General features: G+C 39.1%; 4 protein-coding genes across 6 annotated transcripts in view; 2 read left to right on the forward strand and 2 right to left on the reverse strand.

Moving 5' to 3' along the window:
• Positions 1 to 38: 38 nt before the first annotated feature.
• LOC105680316 lies at positions 39 to 2,909 on the reverse strand. Its single transcript, XM_033319119.1, has 7 exons — positions 2,898 to 2,909; positions 1,896 to 2,155; positions 1,609 to 1,809; positions 1,244 to 1,422; positions 834 to 1,153; positions 486 to 742; positions 39 to 229 (listed from the first exon to the last, which is right to left on the reverse strand). The coding sequence occupies exons 1-7, from the start codon at positions 2,907 to 2,909 to the stop codon at positions 55 to 57; spliced, it is 1,404 nt and encodes a 467-aa protein (XP_033175010.1). The 3' UTR covers positions 39 to 54.
• Positions 2,910 to 5,527: 2,618 nt separating this feature from the next.
• On the forward strand, positions 5,528 to 11,582 carry LOC100748877 (homeobox protein engrailed-1a). Its single transcript, XM_012381579.3, has 4 exons — positions 5,528 to 6,684; positions 7,100 to 7,258; positions 9,827 to 9,930; positions 10,980 to 11,582. The coding sequence occupies exons 1-4, from the start codon at positions 6,240 to 6,242 to the stop codon at positions 11,283 to 11,285; spliced, it is 1,014 nt and encodes a 337-aa protein (XP_012237002.1). The 5' UTR covers positions 5,528 to 6,239; the 3' UTR covers positions 11,286 to 11,582.
• A 128-nt stretch (positions 11,583 to 11,710) lies between these two features.
• On the reverse strand, positions 11,711 to 14,042 carry LOC105680309 (probable ATP-dependent RNA helicase DDX46). The gene is made up of 2 exons (XM_024365464.2): positions 12,938 to 14,042; positions 11,711 to 12,875 (listed from the first exon to the last, which is right to left on the reverse strand). Exons 1-2 carry the CDS (start codon positions 13,059 to 13,061, stop codon positions 11,941 to 11,943), a joined length of 1,059 nt encoding a protein of 352 aa, XP_024221232.1. The 5' UTR covers positions 13,062 to 14,042; the 3' UTR covers positions 11,711 to 11,940.
• Positions 14,043 to 14,058: 16 nt separating this feature from the next.
• Positions 14,059 to 19,859, forward strand: part of LOC100745330 (disintegrin and metalloproteinase domain-containing protein 10) — an 85,445-nt gene continuing 79,644 nt past the window's right edge. For all 3 annotated transcript variants that reach the window (XM_012381795.3, XM_003486893.4, XM_012381796.3), the window contains exon 1: positions 14,059 to 14,877. In XM_012381795.3, coding sequence (XP_012237218.1) covers positions 14,799 to 14,877 — 79 coding nt within the window. In that variant the 5' untranslated portion in view covers positions 14,059 to 14,798. The remainder of the gene's footprint in view (positions 14,878 to 19,859) is intronic.

The raw sequence follows: 19,859 nt of genomic DNA on the forward strand, positions 1-19,859 counted from the left end.
ACGACGTGACGATAAAAGATATCACGATACAGAAAATAATAAACAAGAAGAAAATTACTTTCTGCGTCTTCTGCGTCTTTTGATCCTTTCCTTTTTGAGGTCGCAGTCAGGATACAAGAGTGTACAGTCGGCTCCACCTAGGCCAAGAACAGAAGCTTTTATAGAATCCAACATTGCCGACCATGAAGATCTTTTCAGCACCCTGCCGGACACCCAGCTCATTCCTAGACTGAAAAGGTTGATTCCATGCTTATCGAACATACGTCGTGATAGATAGATAAATTGCAAAATAAACAGACAGATACGACAGATAAGTTGCAGATAATGGACATCCTTTTACTTTTACGTTCTTTTAATTTTTCAAATGTAAAACCCTGTGTGCCGTTACTTGTTGCACACGCCTCGGGCATATAATAACGATTATAATAACGGTATAATAACGATTAAAAATCGAAAACTTGACCAAGTTTCGTCGTTCGCTTTACCTCCATACAGGCATCCATATTTTACGCGCGTCTTCGGTTTGCGTGGAGTGTCGATTATTCTCGCAAAGAATTTTGCGAATGCAATTTCCAAAATCCGTATCGGCGACGAGAGCAGCCTCGATGCTTCTCAGAACGTTGTGAGATAATTCGTTCAATTGTTCGTGGCTAGCGTACGATAAAGGTAACCCATCGATGGCATTCCTTCTCAGACGTTTCGCCGTATTCGTCATCGTGGCTATGGTTGTATTCATGTTGGTCTATCCGAAGAACATATCGAAGATAAAAGAAAATTAACGAGCGGTAATAAGAAGTAGCTTGTGGAGAAATCAAACGATTCGGACGTTCTACCGTAGCGTTCATTAATAATTGTATAATGAATAATCCAAAAGCTAAAAACGCCAGAGCTGTAAGGGCAATTTCAAAGAAGTCTCTTATCGAAAGTTCATTTCCTTTTCCTTTGTAGTAAGGCTTGTGGTACTCCTCTTCGTGATCGTGATAAATCGGAGCGGTGTAATAGTGTTCCTCGTGTATAGCGGGAAAAGTTTCAGTGTGATGCAAGAAATGATCAGCACCGTGACCGTAAGCGGGACCGTAAGAGGGACCGTAAGCGGGACCGTAAGCAGGACCATAAAATACGTTGTGTCCCGACGAGGATGAAAGCATATGATCTATTAAAAAATAAAAGAATATCTCGTTTTAAAGGTATTCTTTGAAGGTAGTTATTCTTTAAAGGTAGAATCGTATAAAATGATCTTTACCATTTTCCTCGTTCTGTTCATCGAAGAAGCCAACTTTACCAGAAGGTAGAGGAGCTTGCATCGCATAACCCGTGACTTCTCCATCGAATTCTTCGAAATTTTCGTCGTGAGCTCCATGCTTCTTCTTTATCTTCTTTTGCGGAACATAATGCCGATATACATCGTCCAAGGTTGTCCTTCTGTCGTAAAAGATGTAGGTTTTTTAATCATTTATAATTCTACGGGAAGTAAATTTTTGAATGAAACGAAACCACGTAAGTATAAGTAGTCGGTAAAGAATTAATTTTATTCGCCGTTTTATATTTACCGACGTAATACGTATAGGTATCGTGCGATGTAACTAAAAGTACAATTTCGATAATTACCGCTGTAACCAGTTTTTGTACTTTGAACTTCCTTCGTCCGCTAACAATTTATCGTGAATAGTAATATTGTCATTGTCCATTAAATTATACAGATCATTTCTTTCTGCCACATCGAGACGCCTTTTAGCCCTAGGTGCTCTCATTATCTTCGCTATTTCCTCAGCCACGTAGCCATGGCATAAGTATTCGTTCATCCTTTTTCTAATAGATACAGCGGATTAGAAAATAGAAAATACGGCCTTAATATTCCGACGAGCTAAGTGATAAGTTATTATTCTCAAACTTACCTATGATATTCCATTTCGCTCAGAGCATTGTCGATGGATCCATCTACCATTGCATCTTCGGAACCTTTCGTTCTGTTATCACTCACTTGTTGATCCGCGAATAAAAAGGATCCAGGCAACAGATCTACCGAAAGTATGTCGTTCTCGTCGATACAAAATTCATTGCCATCGTCGAAACATCGTTGCGCAGAAGTTGTATAAATCTTTGCCAGGACCCAAATAAAAAGCCCGATAGATGGAATTTCTTTGAACGATTTCATCTAAAATAAATATTCTTGAGCGTGAGCGAGTAAAATTTCGTTACCAGCAACCGTAGCACAAAGAGAACTGTCAGAACGGAAACTCGCTGCTGGCAACAACTTGTTCGACTGATGGAAATAATTACTCGAACCGTAGGTACGCGTGTTTAAATGGCGTTGACAAACTTTCCTGTTTGGAATAACAGTTAATATCCTTTTAACGAAACACGCTCCAAATGTCTACGTATTATATTCGCGTGTAATTTGATTTTCACAAAAAGTTTATAAGATCGTGCGAGATCTTTAATTTTAGTAGGATTGCATATATAGCGAGGCAAAGGTGTAGCGTTCGATTTATAAATTAGTAACTTGGAACTGCTTGTCGCTAAGCGATTAAGATAAATATCCCCTATGGAAACAGAATGAATTTTCCCAACATACATATATATTTGGACACATGTTCAATCTCACATTGGTCGGTGACACTACCAGCCGATTTACGCGTAATCCGACACCTATGATTAAATACCACTTTATTAAAAACCACTTACACCGCTCTTATGAATGTTTTAGGAGCGGAGGGTTTGTCGAGATGGCTTGGATGGGTCGGCGAGATGAGGTAATGGGGGCTTTGTTCCCTTGGGAACTCGCTCACCTGTCTAATATCTCGCGAGAGTAGCTATATCTGTGTCCATAGCAATAGCAACCAGTTATACATGGAGGTCACTGAAAATTAATCGTCCAGTTTTCAAAGAATTCTCACAATATCCTCCATCTCTCATGTACAGTTTGGACAGAACCAACAGCTCTGTTCGATGTATAGTGATTAACTTAAAATCGAGCCCGACGCAAAAGTACTTGACAGGATATCTTGTCCAAGATACTACTTACGTTTCGTGTTAGTCTTGGTGAATTTGGAAACTTTTCGCACGTAGATCGTACGTTCTTTTTCCTGTTCGCTAAAAATTCTTTTCTTTCAGAAGTTCTTCTTTCCCGCGTTGAATCGTTTTCGTATTCTATTCTATTTCAGCCTATATAAAAAGGTAAAAGGTAGAAGGTAAAATTTAGGAAATTAATTTTGAAATTCTCGAGAACGTACGAAAAACTTGGAAAACGCATCTCCGATATACCAAGTGTTAACAACGAACGTTGAAAAGTTTTCGCGAGATACATGCGTCTCATCCCTGTGCAGCGAGCGGGGTGTGGCATGGGTAAACCCTCCGTTTCCGTGTGTGAAAACGTTCCATGGCAATTTGTGGGCGCGTTAGTACACCCTCCTTTTCTCAGGTGTTTGATTGATCGTTTCAATTATGTGGCGCAGCATGCATCGAACGCAAAAGTAAAGTTCGTATCGGTAGGACGATCGTCCATTCGGCTATTTCCATCGAACTTTGTACAAACGTAACGGACATAGCAGTTTTATTGGGAAGTTTCGTCGTCCGAGTACTTCTTATACGTGTCGTATCGCGGCAGCGGTAAAAAATACGCGTATTTCGTATATTTTGTTATTTATATGGTACAAGAAACGCGCGAACAACCAGTTCTGTCGTACAGACGCGAATCGTTGTATGGCCCTCGCAAAAATAGACGACAATCTTTTTGCCAAATATTTTGAAAGACGTTTTAAGGGTCCATAATGGTTTCTTGGAAGAACCGTAGATACATGTCCGTGAAATTCCGTGTTCGTCGACCATATCGTTACTTCCTCCTTTCACACCTAACGAAAAGACGATGCACGGCATTTCGTTTCATGTAACCGGTACTCAATATTTGTTCTCGTCACTTGCACGCTTAAATTGTTCAAGTATGCTCACAAATGGCATATAAAAAGCACGGTATTCCTTAAGAAATCGTAACTGTTAGTTACCAACTGTACTTCTATCGAAATTTCGTATTCTGTCATTGCGGTACAACTGTATTCTTACGATGAACGTATCGATACCTCGTCGATCATATATAGAAGGTGAAAAAATGAGTACGATCGTTGTTTCGGGGGAAACTACTTTCTTCGTTCTTCGTATTAACGAGGAATCTTTTTAAAGGATTCACATGCTTTTTATGCGATCGAAGCGACTAGAGCGGAACGAATTGACGATGCAAATGCACGATGAAAACGCAATTGCCAATGGTCCTTCGGCGGTTGTAGCATGAAATTCGATAGATTTACGATGTGCAAGGAGGAACATCGAGATCGGACCGGTCTTGGTCGGAAACTAATGGTACCGCTTTTGCCAGAAATGCTCGACATTTTCAGCCTGTATCCAAACAGAAATAGCTGGATATGGTTCGATGAAATGAAAAGTTGCGAGCCTCAAATTTGTTTACAACTTAGTTCGTAGTAATTGGCACTTTGAACGTTGCTTTCGTGAAACAACTGGATATAACGGTGTTTGCTGTATTTAGGAGTGATAAGAGATGTGAGATTTTACAAAATATACAGATTTCATAGAAATTTTGCACGTTTATGCAGGACGCGTGATATGAAAATTCTTTTTCGCGCTGTTTAAGGTATTGATAAAATATCTAAACCTGCCGGTGAGAACCACTGTAAGAAGTTTGGTAAACGCGCGAAGAAGTGTTTTGCGGTACTTTTTCACGTCGTTCTCCGTATGGCAGAAGCGTTTATCCATAGCCGTAGAGTAGAGTGTACATACATATATGGGATAGAGAAGGAACCATTAGTTTGCTGACATAAAGCCCTGAAATAGAGGGGTCGAAGAAGGCGGACGCTACGGAAGAGCATGCGCCTCCAAGAGCCAATCACAGCTTCGCTTTCTGATCCCTGATGAATTCTTTTTCGGTAGATGAAGTTTGCTACTGCGCATATCACCCTATTAAACTGTAATGTATAATATCTCGGCTATATCTTCAACATAGTGTACGTAAAGATGACAATGACAATGTTCTTACATCGAATTACGCGATAGCGATATCACGTAAAATAGAATTTCACGTTTGATCGTGTTTCATTCTGACCGGATGACCGTCTTAAGACGAATCTGCGTTTCGAACGGTCAATTAACGATTTACGTGAAACGGGCGACACCGGAAATGGAACCCGGAGACACCATTGGCAGAATGGTATGGAAATGGAAAATGGATTTTGTATTCGCTCGAAACTATCGATATAGGCTAGCGGTGTATTGCAGCGGACAAACTTAAACGTTTGAATAAAAGAAGAATAATAATAATAATAAGCCGAACGTATCGTAACGTATAGTTTAGTTCTTTACGGCAAACTTACTTGCGAACTGACATCGTATGGTATCATATAGCCCTACCTTTTATTTTGTCTTCCCTCTTCCTCTTTCGATTTATTTTAAATTCGACGAATTTAAGATCAAAGACAAATCCAAAAAACATGGTTACTACTTGTAGGTTACAGAGGAATACATATTACTCGCGTATCAGACGCTGAAGGGTAAATGGCGAAGGAAGAAGCGTCTGAAAATGTTTAGCAGCAGGATAGGTATATCGATTTATCGCGGTATATGATAGTAAAGCAACGTTAAACCAGTGTGAATAAGCTTTTGACCCCTACTCCGATCAGGTAACAGAAACAAGTGGGGGTTCCTGGTGCGAGATGTTAGTCCAGCATCGCGAGATGACCTTCCCTCAGGAACTGATGGTGGGGAAGCTGGGAGGTTCTTCTGGACCACAGACACGTGCCACCTGTCATACATATCGAAGTACTTGCTTTCGAAAGGTTGAGAGGGCGATTAGCCGTCGATTAGACGTTCAATGCGGTGAGCAAAGATTAACCGAAGATACGTTTAATAAATATCGTGTTTTAAAGTAAGATATATCGAATCGCAACTCGATCAACGTTCAACGTTTGACGTTTAACGTGACGATACGATGGAATTGTCGTTAAATTAGACTGTGTTAAAATACGAACGTACTAGTGTATAGATATTGATACTCGCTGTTTTAAACGACGATCTACTTTGTGATCGCCATAGAAAATGTGCACAACGTGAAATAGTTTTGAAAAAAGAAATCGTGAAATGCAATTTGTAAATCAAGCTTGGTGTTATCGAGCATTTTAAATGCGTGCTTAGGTCGGCTGAAATTAGAAATTAAGAACGTGGAAATAGAATGTCCAATGACATTACCGACGATGGAGCTTTATCAAAATCACGGTAAGGTGAGCGACGAAATCTACGATCTGCGACGGTCCTCTGTGAAACAAGATATAAAAGAGATTCGCTTTGTCGATAACGTTTACGAGCGAACGAGGGATGATCGCGAACGATTCGTGAAAACGCCAAACAACCATCAAGATACAATGGAATGTGCATCCGATTCGAGTAGCGAAAGTTACAAGGAGATTCATAGGAAGCAAATAGAAAGAAAAAATTCGTCACCGGTTGCCGCGGCTAGTGCCTTTACGATTGACAACATTCTTGGCAGACGCGAAACGAAGAATATCCAAGTAGCTCCTAATTTAAATTATTCCGATGACAGAGAAGAAGATCAAGAAGATAGGGAGGCGAAAATGGAAGAAAATCAGTTTATCAGACCAACAGCCGTATCAGCTACGCAATCCGGTAAAACAATTGTAACGACAAAGTATTAATTCCTTCCCTCGTTCTCTGCTATCTCAGCGTTTGATTATTTGTCGGATTTAGAAAAACAGATAATATATTTTGTTACGCTGCGAGGATAAACTTGCCTGTTTACGTTCGACTCTAGTTATTTATTATGCAAAGTTATTGTGTGTTTAGGCTTGATGTTAACGATTTGAAAGAATTTTCGGATATTTATTAACGTCTCTGTATAATTACTATATTATTCTGCGACCGTTCGTAAAATCCAATGTTTTACGGTCTTTCGGCAAGAATGAATCTTCCCGCAAAGGATCGGCCAAGTATTTTCTGCTAGATATAGACAGAAGATAACGAAAACTGTTAAAAAAAGGAACTAACAAAAAATCAGCTCGCGATATATTATTTGTTTTTACAGATATGAACACAGGATTATACGCATCGGCAGGATTATCGTATTCGGAAGTCACGCTTTCAGATCCTTCCGCGTATTCGGCGACATCCCTTGCTTCTGCATCCATTTTATATAACAGTTGGTTCGCTCAATCGAAACCTGGCCAGCTGTTTGGTCTACAAGGTGAGTTCGATCAAAATCTGTTATACCAATCGTTGTTATATGTTTAACCAGGTTAAAAATTGAATCGCAAATCGTGCAACATGACGTGGAATTTCTACCACGATACCTGAAAACTATAACTTGTCGAATAGTGACTGTCGAGGCATAAAACGTTTGGGAGCGATTCCTTTTTATTACGACAAAAGATTCTAATTACCTGCTCGTAATAACTTATCGGCGTAATTCCATTTTCGCGAACAATGCCGAGAAAAGCGAAATCGGTGAGTTCTTTCTCGGCTCAAAGGGAATATCGGAGATTACTCGAGGCGTCTATAGTAACAGCTTTTCGACACGCGAACGTCACATTAACAGCTAGGGTGTTGTATCCCCTTAATTTTGCTGTATTACCGGTCAGGTGTAAAATATTTCGTTGTTCGAGTATCGAGCAACTTTTCTTATTTTTGTATATCGAATTGTTTAACCTTGTTCTCGTCCAACCTACTAACATTCGGATATAGAGTATGCCTTTCGAGGAATGTTACAAAAATATTGCTCGTGCCGAGCAAGCCAGGTACATATAAAGAAAGAAAGATTGCCAGATTTCGAAATAGTATGCGTGTATCTACTCGATTACGGTTACATGCATATATATTATATAAAATTAGCGAGACACGTAGCTGTCGCAGCAAACGAACGCGAGCGGACAAACTCGTCATTGTCTATTGCGTTACTTGTCTAGATCTAATACATAGTTAAGCAAGTTTCTTTCATATCGACTTTGTACGACTGTGAAAATAAGCGAATAATATACGTCGGAGACTTCAATCCGCCATCGTTGTTTCTCTTCTTTCGCTACTATCCGCCATGCTGTTAGAAGCCCATTTATCAGCGACGTTACTCTAACTACCTTCCGGAGAAGTGCTAAATGTCTGCGTACACTCGTAAATCTTTACTCCGTCAGTTTTCTTTCTTCGTCGCTACGTTCCCTTTTTGGCCAATAGTTTCTGCACTTCTAGGAAATATGATCGATTCGCACGAACAATTCGTGCCGATTAATGGAAACCAGTGTCCATCGTGGCAATTCCATTAATTCGAATAGACGTATGGAAGTCGATTGATTCGTGCAAGCGTAATAACTTGAATAAAGTTTCATTCCGATGAAACATAGTCGTAAATATACACATACAACTTAATGTTAACTAACGCTAAATAACAAATAAAGATGACTTTTTGTTGCCTTCTATTTCTTGTTTTCGCGTAAACCATATTACTTTTTCATTTTCTCTGCTTTCCTATTCGTAATTTCATTCTATTTTCTTGTTCGGTTCAGTTTCCTTGAAAATGTGTTTTATTTATAGTTTAAACATAGAGAGAAGGGAAGTCGTAGATGTATGGAAAATTGCTAAGAAGCAAAGCATCGCTATTTGTAGCAGTCTTCGATACGGACGAAAGATTTACAAGAAAATACGAAAGGTCTTGTGTGCAAACATGCGACATCTATTTGTTGGTTTAGAGTGTAAGGGCCGAGTAGCTAACTGAACGTTAAACAAGGGGAAAAAGAAGAAGTCTCTATTTCTATGTGAAGTCATCGCGATTTTCAGAATTCGAGGATAACCATTTTACCAGAAACGACTATAACCATTTTACGAGAGTGGTAAATGTCAAAAAATTATATTTCAAAATGACCGTTACGATTTCTCCATTGACATCGTCGTATAGGTATGCGTTATAAAGTTGAAGAGGCTTTCGATTTCGTTATATTATTATCGTATAATAATCATACGCGATCGAATCCTTGCAAATAATAAAGTTATGGTTTATCCAATTTTATCGAAGAGCATAAACAAAAAAATGTACGTCCTAATGTACAGTCGAATATGACATCAATCAACGTGTACATTTAATTTTAAGTAATCATTTTTTTTATTAAGATTATACCGTCATGGTATTATATTTTTAATATTTGTGAGCATAAATTTGTAAAATTTAATCGCCGTTAAGCCTATTTATCCTATTTGTATATACATACATATTTGAAGCAACAATGAAGTTGTTAGCGTGAAAATTGTACAATTATAATTAATACGTTCTCTTTGTGTATTTTTTTATGTCAGATATACCGCAGTGTCGTATTATCTAAATGTGACTAACAACGGTATAATACCTCATATAACCCCTTGAACGGAAATATGTGGAACTTCTTTGCACTATAATGATAATCGCATCCAAACGTTCCTCGGTATAAACTGTTTGTCCAGCTCTTTGCCACATTCTGCCTCGTATTGACAGTAAGATGTCACACGTTCCTCAAACAATCCCACATGTTTTAGACACGCTTGGTAACTCTAGTCGTGGTCCAATGAGCAGGCCGAATCGAAGAAAGTGGTAATTGAGTACAAGCTGGCGAAGTTAGTGAAACAATTAAGAGACATGATTATAATGTTAAATTTTTATTATCACGACTATAAATCTTCGAGAATGTCAACTGTCATCTCTTTCGACGTGCATAGTCAATTTAATACTTAATTTCACTGAAATTCTCATGCTTACGATTAGAGGAAGATATTCCTATCCGTTTAAATGTTTTAGCGCCCAAACCGAGTGGAAGACGATCCAGAAAACCGGGCATCGACAGAAAACCACGTCAAGCATACAGTGCGAAACAGTTGGAAAGACTTGAAGCGGAATTTAAGGTATATTAAGTATATTTCTCAATTAAGATATTTAACAAATGCATAAATAATTTTACTTTTGTTCTTTTATTGTGCACGCGCGCAACGATCGCTTTATTAATTTCATCATTATCAAAAAGAAATTTTCGACAAAGAAAGCTACAGGGTAGTAATTTTGTACGAGTCGTTATCATTCGTAGAACGTTATTTCGTGTTCATCTACCATAGACAACGAACAAATTTACAGATTTTGTTCTATAGATATCGCGATTCGAAAATTCGACAAATTGTCAAAGTTATTGAAATTTCAGAAAGTAAACTACCATATTGTGTCCGATACGAATACATGACACGAACGTTCTTATTACAAAAGAAAAAGCTAGTAGATAATCAAAGAGGTCAACAGAGATAAGCTGGCAACTTTTTCTTTCTCTATTTAACTTAAATATGTTCATAATTCTAGAAAATAATTATGAGCAAACTTCGCGGTTCACTAAAATTTGTACAAAACAGTATCCATCGTGTAAGGTGTAAACATTAAACCAATTGACCTATACTTTTACACACGTGCTAAGAAAACATATATTCCTATACTAAATATTTTCCGTTTAACCGTTTACTAACGTCAAAAAATTCACGCGAGTTTCGAAATGTCACTCTCTCAACGATCCTCGGTTTGTCAAATATTTTTTTACGTTATTTGCCTTGTCGGGAATTATGGCTAAATTTGCAACTTTAAAATAAGGTAAAATAAGTCGTTTGCACTTTGAATATTCGCATCCCTTGTTTCGATTAATTAAAATGTCAATAAAAATAGTATGAAATCTCAAGACTGTGGGTTTATTTTAGACGAAACATGCCCGTTAAATAAGCGATAACCGAAGTGAAATTTTCCATATGGGGTTTTACGACTGTTTAAATGATAATGATAATAAAGGGCAGAATATTGGAATTCAAATAACAAATTTTCTATGAAGATTCTATCGAGCAAGAAGTAAAATTGGTTCGGTCGTTAGAAATGATAGAGCTGCAATCTATAAGAGAAGTTAATAGGTACGTTTCTTTTGTAGATCGACAAGTATTTAAGTGTGAGCAAACGAATGGAACTGTCGAAATCCCTAAATTTGACAGAAGTGCAAATAAAAACGTGGTTTCAAAATCGTCGCACCAAGTGGAAGAAACAACTTACCTCCAGATTAAAGATTGCCCAAAGGCAAGGGCTTTTCCCATCAGCATACTTTCCACCGGCTCAGTACTCTTTGTTACCGTACTACACTACGCCGCTAGTGTTTGGAACTTCAGCGTCAGATGACGCCAATATTAACGCGATGGCGATACCGTCACGATCTGTGGCATCATCGCCGGATGCTGTTTGAACGAATATCGATTCGAACTACTTAGCCGACATGAGACACGAGCGAGAATCAAGTGCAATGTACCTCGTCTATGGTGCGATTAAGACTCAATTTCTCGATTCAACGTATATACTTACGATGATTTCATACTGACGACTGAAGACATGCTGGACGTCTAACGCATAATATATTTTCTTTCTAATAGTTCCGATTGTTAGTTAGACAGCTGTAAAATACAAATTTATGTTACCAAAAATGCATGAGGTAAAAATTTTGTGTACATAAATTACAACTACAATAAATGAAACGTAAAAAGAATCTTTGCTTGTCTCGGAGTATGATGTATCTGTGGAATGCTCGGTGGGAGAAAGTTAAAGCTATCCAGAATAAAAACATTTCCCGAGAATCAAACTAATTTATTTATATAGTATTATAAAATATGTGTTTAACTTATAAATAGTATTAGGTAAGATACCTAGTACTATGCGCGTAGGAACGCACGTAGGTCTTCCTTAAATCGAACGAAGAAAGGACTTTCCGAGACGAGCTTGGGTGCTTTATAAGAATCTTCGTCAACGAGCAAAGTTTCAAATCTTCATCCGTACGGACGTGTGAAACCGACTATCTTTTTATCGAATAAAACGTTTCTTCGTTTGTCATCGATTTTTTTATCATTTTACGTTAGATTAGCGTCGGTTACGCAGTTGGCCCCACGATTTGTTCTACATTGTGGCATATTATTGTGTTTCGTCGATTTATCTGTTCCGCAAGCAACGGTTCGTACTTTTGGATACGCGAGAAATTTTAATCTTGGAAGAATATTGAGCTTCTTATTAAGCTTTAACTTCGGCCTTGACCTTTTCCTCTTTTTTTTATCAGGGTGCAGAGTACCCATATCGCGCATTTTTACCTTAACGGATGACTGTACGGTTCTAACATGCATAGTTGGGCTACAGCTTTTGTCAGAGGTTAATGTTTCTTTGGTAGAAGCTTGTATGGACATATGGAACTTTCCTATCTTAGACATCGCTGCCGCGATCGCCATTGTGTTTTGAGCGCACAAATAACAACAGCTTTTGGTGAAATCTATCCCTAACTCGGAAGCACGATCATCGATTACTTTCTCTTCCTGTTGATCCGTTTGAAAGATACGCACAGGTGGTTCAGAAACATCTTTCTTTTTCTTCTTCTTCCTCTTCCTGATTTCCTTTGCACCCTTCGATTCATCGAATCCTTCGTCCTGCTCTTTTCTCGACGTTTCCCTAACTGTGTCTTCGTGTTGTACCGGAGAAACGCGACGTTCCTCGTATCGTATCGGTGAAACACTACGTTCTTCGCTGAAAGTAGTCTTTTTCTTTTTTTTCTTACGCTTCTTACATTTTTCTTTCAAACGTTTAAAGAAATTTGACTTGGATTTGCGCGCTCTGACTATCTTAGCTTTTTTCTTTCCGCAACACTGGCTACACCATTGGTAGATCCTCTTAGCTACATTATCAGGCCTTTTGTTGGCCGTAGAATTTGCAGTTTGGACGTTCTCTCTTCCCCTTTCTTCCCTTCTTTCTTTTCCACGAATTTTCCGAGAATTCGAACCTCTTTCCGATACCGGTTGCGCTGTTACGGGACGAAATTAATAATCTAATAAAACAGAATTACGTTTTACGCAATAAATTTACTTGAACTGTATTCCGATGAATTTCGCGCAACGCTCTGTGTAGGTTTCGAACCATTTCTTTCTTCGTTATTCCGTCTATTATATTTGGGATATTGATTTATATTTGCAAATTGAATCTCTGACATCGTTGTTATTGAACAAGACGGAGTGGTATAGTATACTCTTTTACCAATCTCATTAGGTTACATTTTAATTACTATTATTAAGGATATTACTGGTATTATGGATCAACGATTAAATTACAATTAATCGATATTGGATGCATCTCTACTGTCGAGAAAAGATCGCATTTCCTTCTATATTAAAATTTGCATATTTTTTATTGCGTTTAGCTTTCGCAAAGATAATTTTGTCAACGATGAAAGGTTAGTTTTTTATTTGTATAGTTACATTTGTACCTATTACGATATATACAAGTATTATTAATAACAAAATTATTTACCGAAATTTTGTGCAAATGAACAACGAATCATGTTGCGATAGGTGATATTAAAATTTGGTCCATATTGGGATTTTAAAACTCCCGGTTATATGAGAACTGGAAGGGCGCCCAACCACATAAATGTAAAAGTTTCTATTTCCGCATAAGCTTAGCACGCGTATTTTTATCAGAGAGGAAATTTACTCTCCGTTTTCATCTTGTGCTTTGAAAACATTTCCATTAGTTTACGGATTAATTATCAATTACTATTTTATAAAGAAATACGATAATTCGTGTTTCGTATCTGTTTATGCTCATTCTCCTTCGATATGATGTATTTTTAACAGTTGTCGAAGAAATAGAAATCGATGAAATAGAAATTAAAATTGACGATAAAATTTGCGTAAAAATGCCTGTACTATTGTTTAATATGATATGTACTGCAATATTTATTTCGATGTTAGACGCATGTTTACAGGCAACAAAGAATTACGTAAGAAACGATTATGCCGAACCAGGCTGAACGTTTAACGTCACTGGTTGTGATCGTGAACACGAATGACGTCACGCGTTTAGGATAGCACGTATGGAACGAGGTGGTAACTGTCGCCATCTGACGATAGAGCGACAAACTAACGATACATGATAAACGAGACAGGGGAATGAAAATCGCAGCGGTGGTAGGACTGTCAGTGGCAACGGTGGCGACTAGCCGATGTCGTGTGTGTGTTTTGTTGCTGATGCGATGCGTCAGCTAAATCTCAAATCATCTGGTAAAAGAGTGTGAGATAAAGAGCGGTCAGCTGTTACAACGATCGTGAGACAGCGAGGCCAAACGAATGGCAAAGAAGTAAATAGTGAAGAAATATAGGAGAAACGAGAAAGTCGAATATCGTGCAACGGAGAAAAGGTTACGAGGGGCGGATCGTCGATGGTAAGGACTGTCCGCGTGCAAGTGATAATATCGGTGGAAAACGATGGCGTAAGTTGGTCAGCTCTGAACCGAGACGTGCCGTGTGTCCTGTGTGCCGTGGCCGTCCGTCATTTTCTCTCGGTTCGCGAACGACGCGTGTGATTAGATCGGTCCGTAGAGTCGCGCGCGCCAACAACAGTACGCGTTCCTAACGTAACGTAACGTCAGTGAAAACACCATCGAATGTGTGCTGCTGTGTGCCCGATCTAGTTGCTATGCAGGCTGAGTGCTGAATACACTGGAAATATTGGTTGGTCTTTGATCACGGTGCATCGAGTGTACATACGAGGCAACGTTTTGTCGGTTGTCTCTACGTCGCGTTCCCTGTATCGTCTTGTTGGAACTGTTGCCGATTACCACTCGCTATTTCCTCGCGTCGTCGCGTTGTTGTTTTGTTTATTGTTGTTTGCGCGTATTCGCGAGGTGGTGCCAATATCTAGCCAACGACATCTCATCGTGCGAGAGAATATGGTTACGATGATCAGTGATACGTGTGGATATGTTCTTTTTCTCCTGTTGCTGTTGCTGGTTCCTTATATCGAAAGCGGTAAGCGTATATAAATTTGATTTGCTTCGTGCTCCTTGACATACGTTGAATCGTAACGATAGAAATTAGTTAAAATCGTTAATCGCGCGTCGATAGATCGGTATTTCGTGCAAAATGCACGTTCTTACGTTGCTTAACGTCTAGCCTGTGAAGTGTGCTATTGGCCCGATGACATATGCATACGCGCCTATCTATGCCCATATACATGCACGATATATGTGCGGATCCGCATCCGTGTCCCGTATGCGCGCGCGCGCGCGCGCGTGTGTGCGTGTGCGTGTGCTCGACCGTCTCCACGTCTCATGAATCATCCTTTCACGAAGAGCGTGTCTCGCACATTTCTCTCGGATTCTTTCAAAGGAAAACCAAGTGCGGTGCCTGTTTTTTGAGAACGCCTATACTTTTTCTCCTCTTTTTTTTCTGCATTAAAGTGAAATTGTCGACCATGCGAAACCGTATTCCATACATATGCCGTTTCTTCGTGTGAATATACGATTTTGTCGGTTTTTATATACTAAAATTATATCCGGTGTTTGCGGAGATGCAACATTTTACACTCTACGGTTATAAAATACAAAGATTGAGCTCGTTATGCGTCTTAATCTTTGACAAAGAATTTTTTTTAAACTTGAAACACGGATTTCCGTTCTATTTCGAAGAACGGAAAGACACACTAAGCGGGTTTTCCTGACTCACAATGAATTCGTTGAAATCGTAGATAACGTTTCTTCGAATATTTATATCGGAGACTCGTAGACCGTGACAAATGCAGTTTATCTTTCTGATTTTCCAATTTAATTTAATACATACGTACGTATTAAATACGCGCATATGTATATATCGCATACATGCGTATGTATATATCGCGCATTGGAAAATCATTTGTTTATCGCGAATTTTCATTCGTAGATTTTTCGACCTACATCTGCGAAGGATTTCTGTGTTTGATAAAGAGAGACGCTCTTCTCCAGAGTGTAAATCGTAAAATTACCCCTGCCGGAAGTTCCAATTAAGGACCACTAGCTCACGTATGTGATGGTGATACTAGTGATATAGTCGCGAGTGCGCCGCTACGTTATCTATCTGAAACTAAAAGTCAAGCAGAAAAAAAGAGTGGAACTATCGGAGATTATTATATTAGAGAATCGGAATTTTGAAACAATCTGGTCTTTATAGCGGCAGTTTCTCTGATTTTAAACCGTTATCATTAAAATTTGATACGACTTTGATCTTTATAACGTGTAAAAAGCATAATTTACATGCACAGTAACACGTTACATGTAGTAAGTCGAACATGTCGAATGGCGATGAGGATATTAGCAGCTGCCGATAAAATGGGTAACTAATATTTATTAGTTTGACGTATGATAAAACGTTGAAAAAATATCCATCCATTTTGATTGTCTCGATTCGAAATGGATTTTCTTAGGTTAGCGTCCGACGGCAAAGGGAAATGAGTTATCGCTATCGTGGAATATTTTTCTGGCAATTCCGATTGCCAAGGGAAGAAGGGAAGGCGAGCAAAAGGCGGCATCGTTTCGCGCAATGCATCTAAAATATAAAAACGCAGTTAACCGTGATAGGTAAGTCGTTTCGTTGGCCTCGGGGCCATATCTCAAGGACAAAGGATCGATTTTTCTTTTTCCAAGTTTTCGATTCTTCGGTGAAACAATCTTACGATGCCCGTAGAAAGCTGTATCAACTTTGGGAAATCTTTAAGCGCGGCACGTTACGGCCATCTTCGTATATTTCATTCGAGAAATTGCGTTGGCCTTTGGAAAATGCACGATCGAAAATTGAGTAACATAGATGTTTCACGTCGGAAATTTCACGTAACATTTTCCGTGTAGTTGTTCCACTTAAGACAAGACTTTTTAGTTTCAGGACGGTCTAGAAACGTAGTAACCTTTCGTGCAGCTTCGTTGCTACGTACGCTATCGAATACAACTTGGACGATGATAGATCGTCCCTTCGGCTAGATCGTATACTTATTTTGTTTGAGTAATTTATAAATCACACGCGCACGAGCAATGATTTTACCGTTCTAATAAAATGTTATTTTATCTTACAATTAGTAGCTTTACTTCAAGTTATTTCAACGTGCATTTTTCGTTCCCTGGTGCCAAAGATGCACTTCATCGAATTACGTGTATAATCTACAATTAAGAAATGAGTATATGCCAAGTTTTTCCGTTTAATAATTCGATTTGTTTATAGGAAAGTTTTTGGTTTCATTGAGCAGATACTGAGAGATGGATTCGATATTCGTACCGCGGTTGTCCGTAAAGCAAGCTTACTGCACAAGTTCGATAGCGAATTCAGTTAGTTAGTCAGGCTCGGCTTCTGATTTCTAACGTAATTAACTCGGTATTAAGCCGTGGTTGTCTTGTTCATAGGAAATTCAAGATTATTACCTTGTCGTAGTATATACGTATGTGTCAGTTTTGCTTGCGCGTTTTATATCATGATATTTTTAGTATCGTGAAAGTGCCGTGTATACATACATGTATGTATATGTAATGTAATCGAGGATAACGACAGGATAAGATTTCGATTAGATTTTTAGATTCTTTCAAAGTATGGTTGTAGACATTTGTGTCTCGTTTAACGAAAGAGAGGAAGAAAGAAAGAATATGGTTTGCCATGTTATTGTTATTTTTTAATGGCTCTATTTCGTTCGTTGCGCGCGAAATCGCTGATATTGCGGAAATTCTTTCATTCTCGAAAAGGATCTGTTTGTTTGAATTATTTTACTGCTGCGCGCAACGTAAATGGAACTTTTTTCCGGTTTCCCGATCATCGTCGACAACTTCGTAATTGAAATTGAAATGCGAAGATAGCGTTGAAAAATATCCTGCGGAAGCCGGTTTCGGTAAGGTCAATGCTTTCGTGCGGGTTCTAGATGAGATAGACACGGCCGTGAACACCGCTCTCTCAACAGCGGGCGGATTCACGACGGAAACGTGACGAAACAGTTGTTATCCAGTTGTGTTGCATCACTTTTACCTCGTTGGACTTGTTCTTTGCGGACCGCGTGCTGCCGCGTCATCGTCCAGAACATATATACATATGTGAAAGAACGAAAGTCCAATAGCGATACTACCGCCGCATTCCTTTGTGGAACTCAAACTTTTGCGTTTTTCGTACGTTCGACCTTAAATCTTTGCTTTTCATTCGATATTATCCAAAGGAGAACTCCGTAAATACGTTAAAACACCCTATAAATGTATTCTACATAAATATAATATGTAGAATACAAAAGAGAGTTGAAATATTTTGTACAAAAATAGGTTTCTTTCTAGAAACAAATTTTTATTTGAATATATATTTTTATTTGAAACCAAAGAAAATATAGGTTTGATGCATGGCTGGTAAATTCAGAATTGTCGTATCCGTGAGAAACTAACGACGAAGTAAGAACAAAAATGAAACTAGCAGTTTGACAGCCTTTTGGCACGCATATGCGATCGTAACTCGTAGATCTGTTTTCAACTTTTCAAACAGATGGTTCGCGATTGATTCTCTCTGGGCTCTTTCTCCTAAGTGGGTACTGTCACTCACCCTTCGCGCAACCATTATCATACGCTCATACAGCCACATGTCAGAACCAAACAGATGTTCTTATAGTCAGGGGTGTTAGATAGCGTAACCCCTAATAGCTAATAGACCGTGCAACAAAGTTCCCCATATAAACCTAGTCTCTGCGATTTTCTTCGATACATAGCCGGGTACATGGCTGAAAATTCGATAATTTTAGTTTACGCGTTAGCTTAGCCGTTTGCTTGGCCGTTCGCTTAGTTGCATCAAGATCGGTCAAGTCCTAATTTCTTTTCTTGCTGCCACGTGTTTTCACACGATTTCAAAAATGGAAATATCTATGCCAACTTTCTTAAAATATTTAATAAACGCAAAACGGAGTTTTATGGAAAATAACGATGGACTAACTTATACCATTAAAGTAGTACAGAAAATGTATAATTAGTACAGGAAATCAAGGAGACCGAAGCGATCGTCTTTGTCCAGAATGTTTAGGAAGATGAACTTTAGGAGGAATTTCTGGGCAGGGATATAGAAGGATCCTGGAGAATTCAGAATTCCCGAATCAAGGGGATCTTATCTCTAAGGTATTCCGTGTTCGGGAATATAGGTGGTCGTCCTGAAACTTTCAACTCGGCATTCCTGGCACAACCGAGCTATTCGGCTTGGCTCAAGGAGCTACAGGGTTTACCCAAGGATATGCAAACACGTACGATAGTTCACCACCGTGCCAGGTCGTATGGTCTTTTCGAGATTTTCAGCTTTTTGCGTCGCGTACAAGAGAATACTTCTAATTCGGTCGTGGAAAAAGAAAAACGACGCTCGCTGTTACTACGCAGTTTGACGCGGTGTTTCTTTGCGCCGTCCGATCTGACGCGAAGCACCATGGAAGAGAATTTCGCGAGTCGCGTTTCCGATTCGTAAAGACGGTGTTATTTTACTTCGATGGGTCACGACCGTCTAGGGGAGAAGTTCGCAAGGGAAAAGGCGATTGGAAAGCTTTTGGAGACCGTCCAGATTTTTGATTGGAGCAGGTTCCACGGTGGCCAAGTTATCGGTGGCTCGTTAATCAACATCTGATTTACCGTCTGCCGGTGGAGCCGGCGCTCCAAGTTTCTAGGAAAACACGCAGTCGCGGAGTTTCGTTTTTTCAGGGGGAAGTTGTAAGTGAAAGGTCAGTCGAGCCGGGCGTGGGAAGAAAGTCTGAAAGGTAGTTTTTACTATCGAGTTGTTTTTCAGAAAATCGCGTTTCTCTAGATATTCGCCGATTTAAGTTTCGCCATTTTGCAGTCCGTTTTCGGATAAGAGTTGTATAGCGCGAGGAAAAGTTTCCTCGTTTGGCTATAATTTAAACTAGACCCGCGATTAGTCGCAATATTATCTGCTGCCGCGCAAAGTCTTTAAAATAGTAAAGAGTAGAAGAAAGTTTGGACTATCCATATTGG

The sequence above is a fragment of the Bombus impatiens genome, unplaced genomic scaffold (assembly GCF_000188095.3).
Source record: "Bombus impatiens unplaced genomic scaffold, BIMP_2.2 scf_0135, whole genome shotgun sequence".
Classification (NCBI taxonomy): domain Eukaryota; kingdom Metazoa; phylum Arthropoda; class Insecta; order Hymenoptera; family Apidae; genus Bombus; species Bombus impatiens.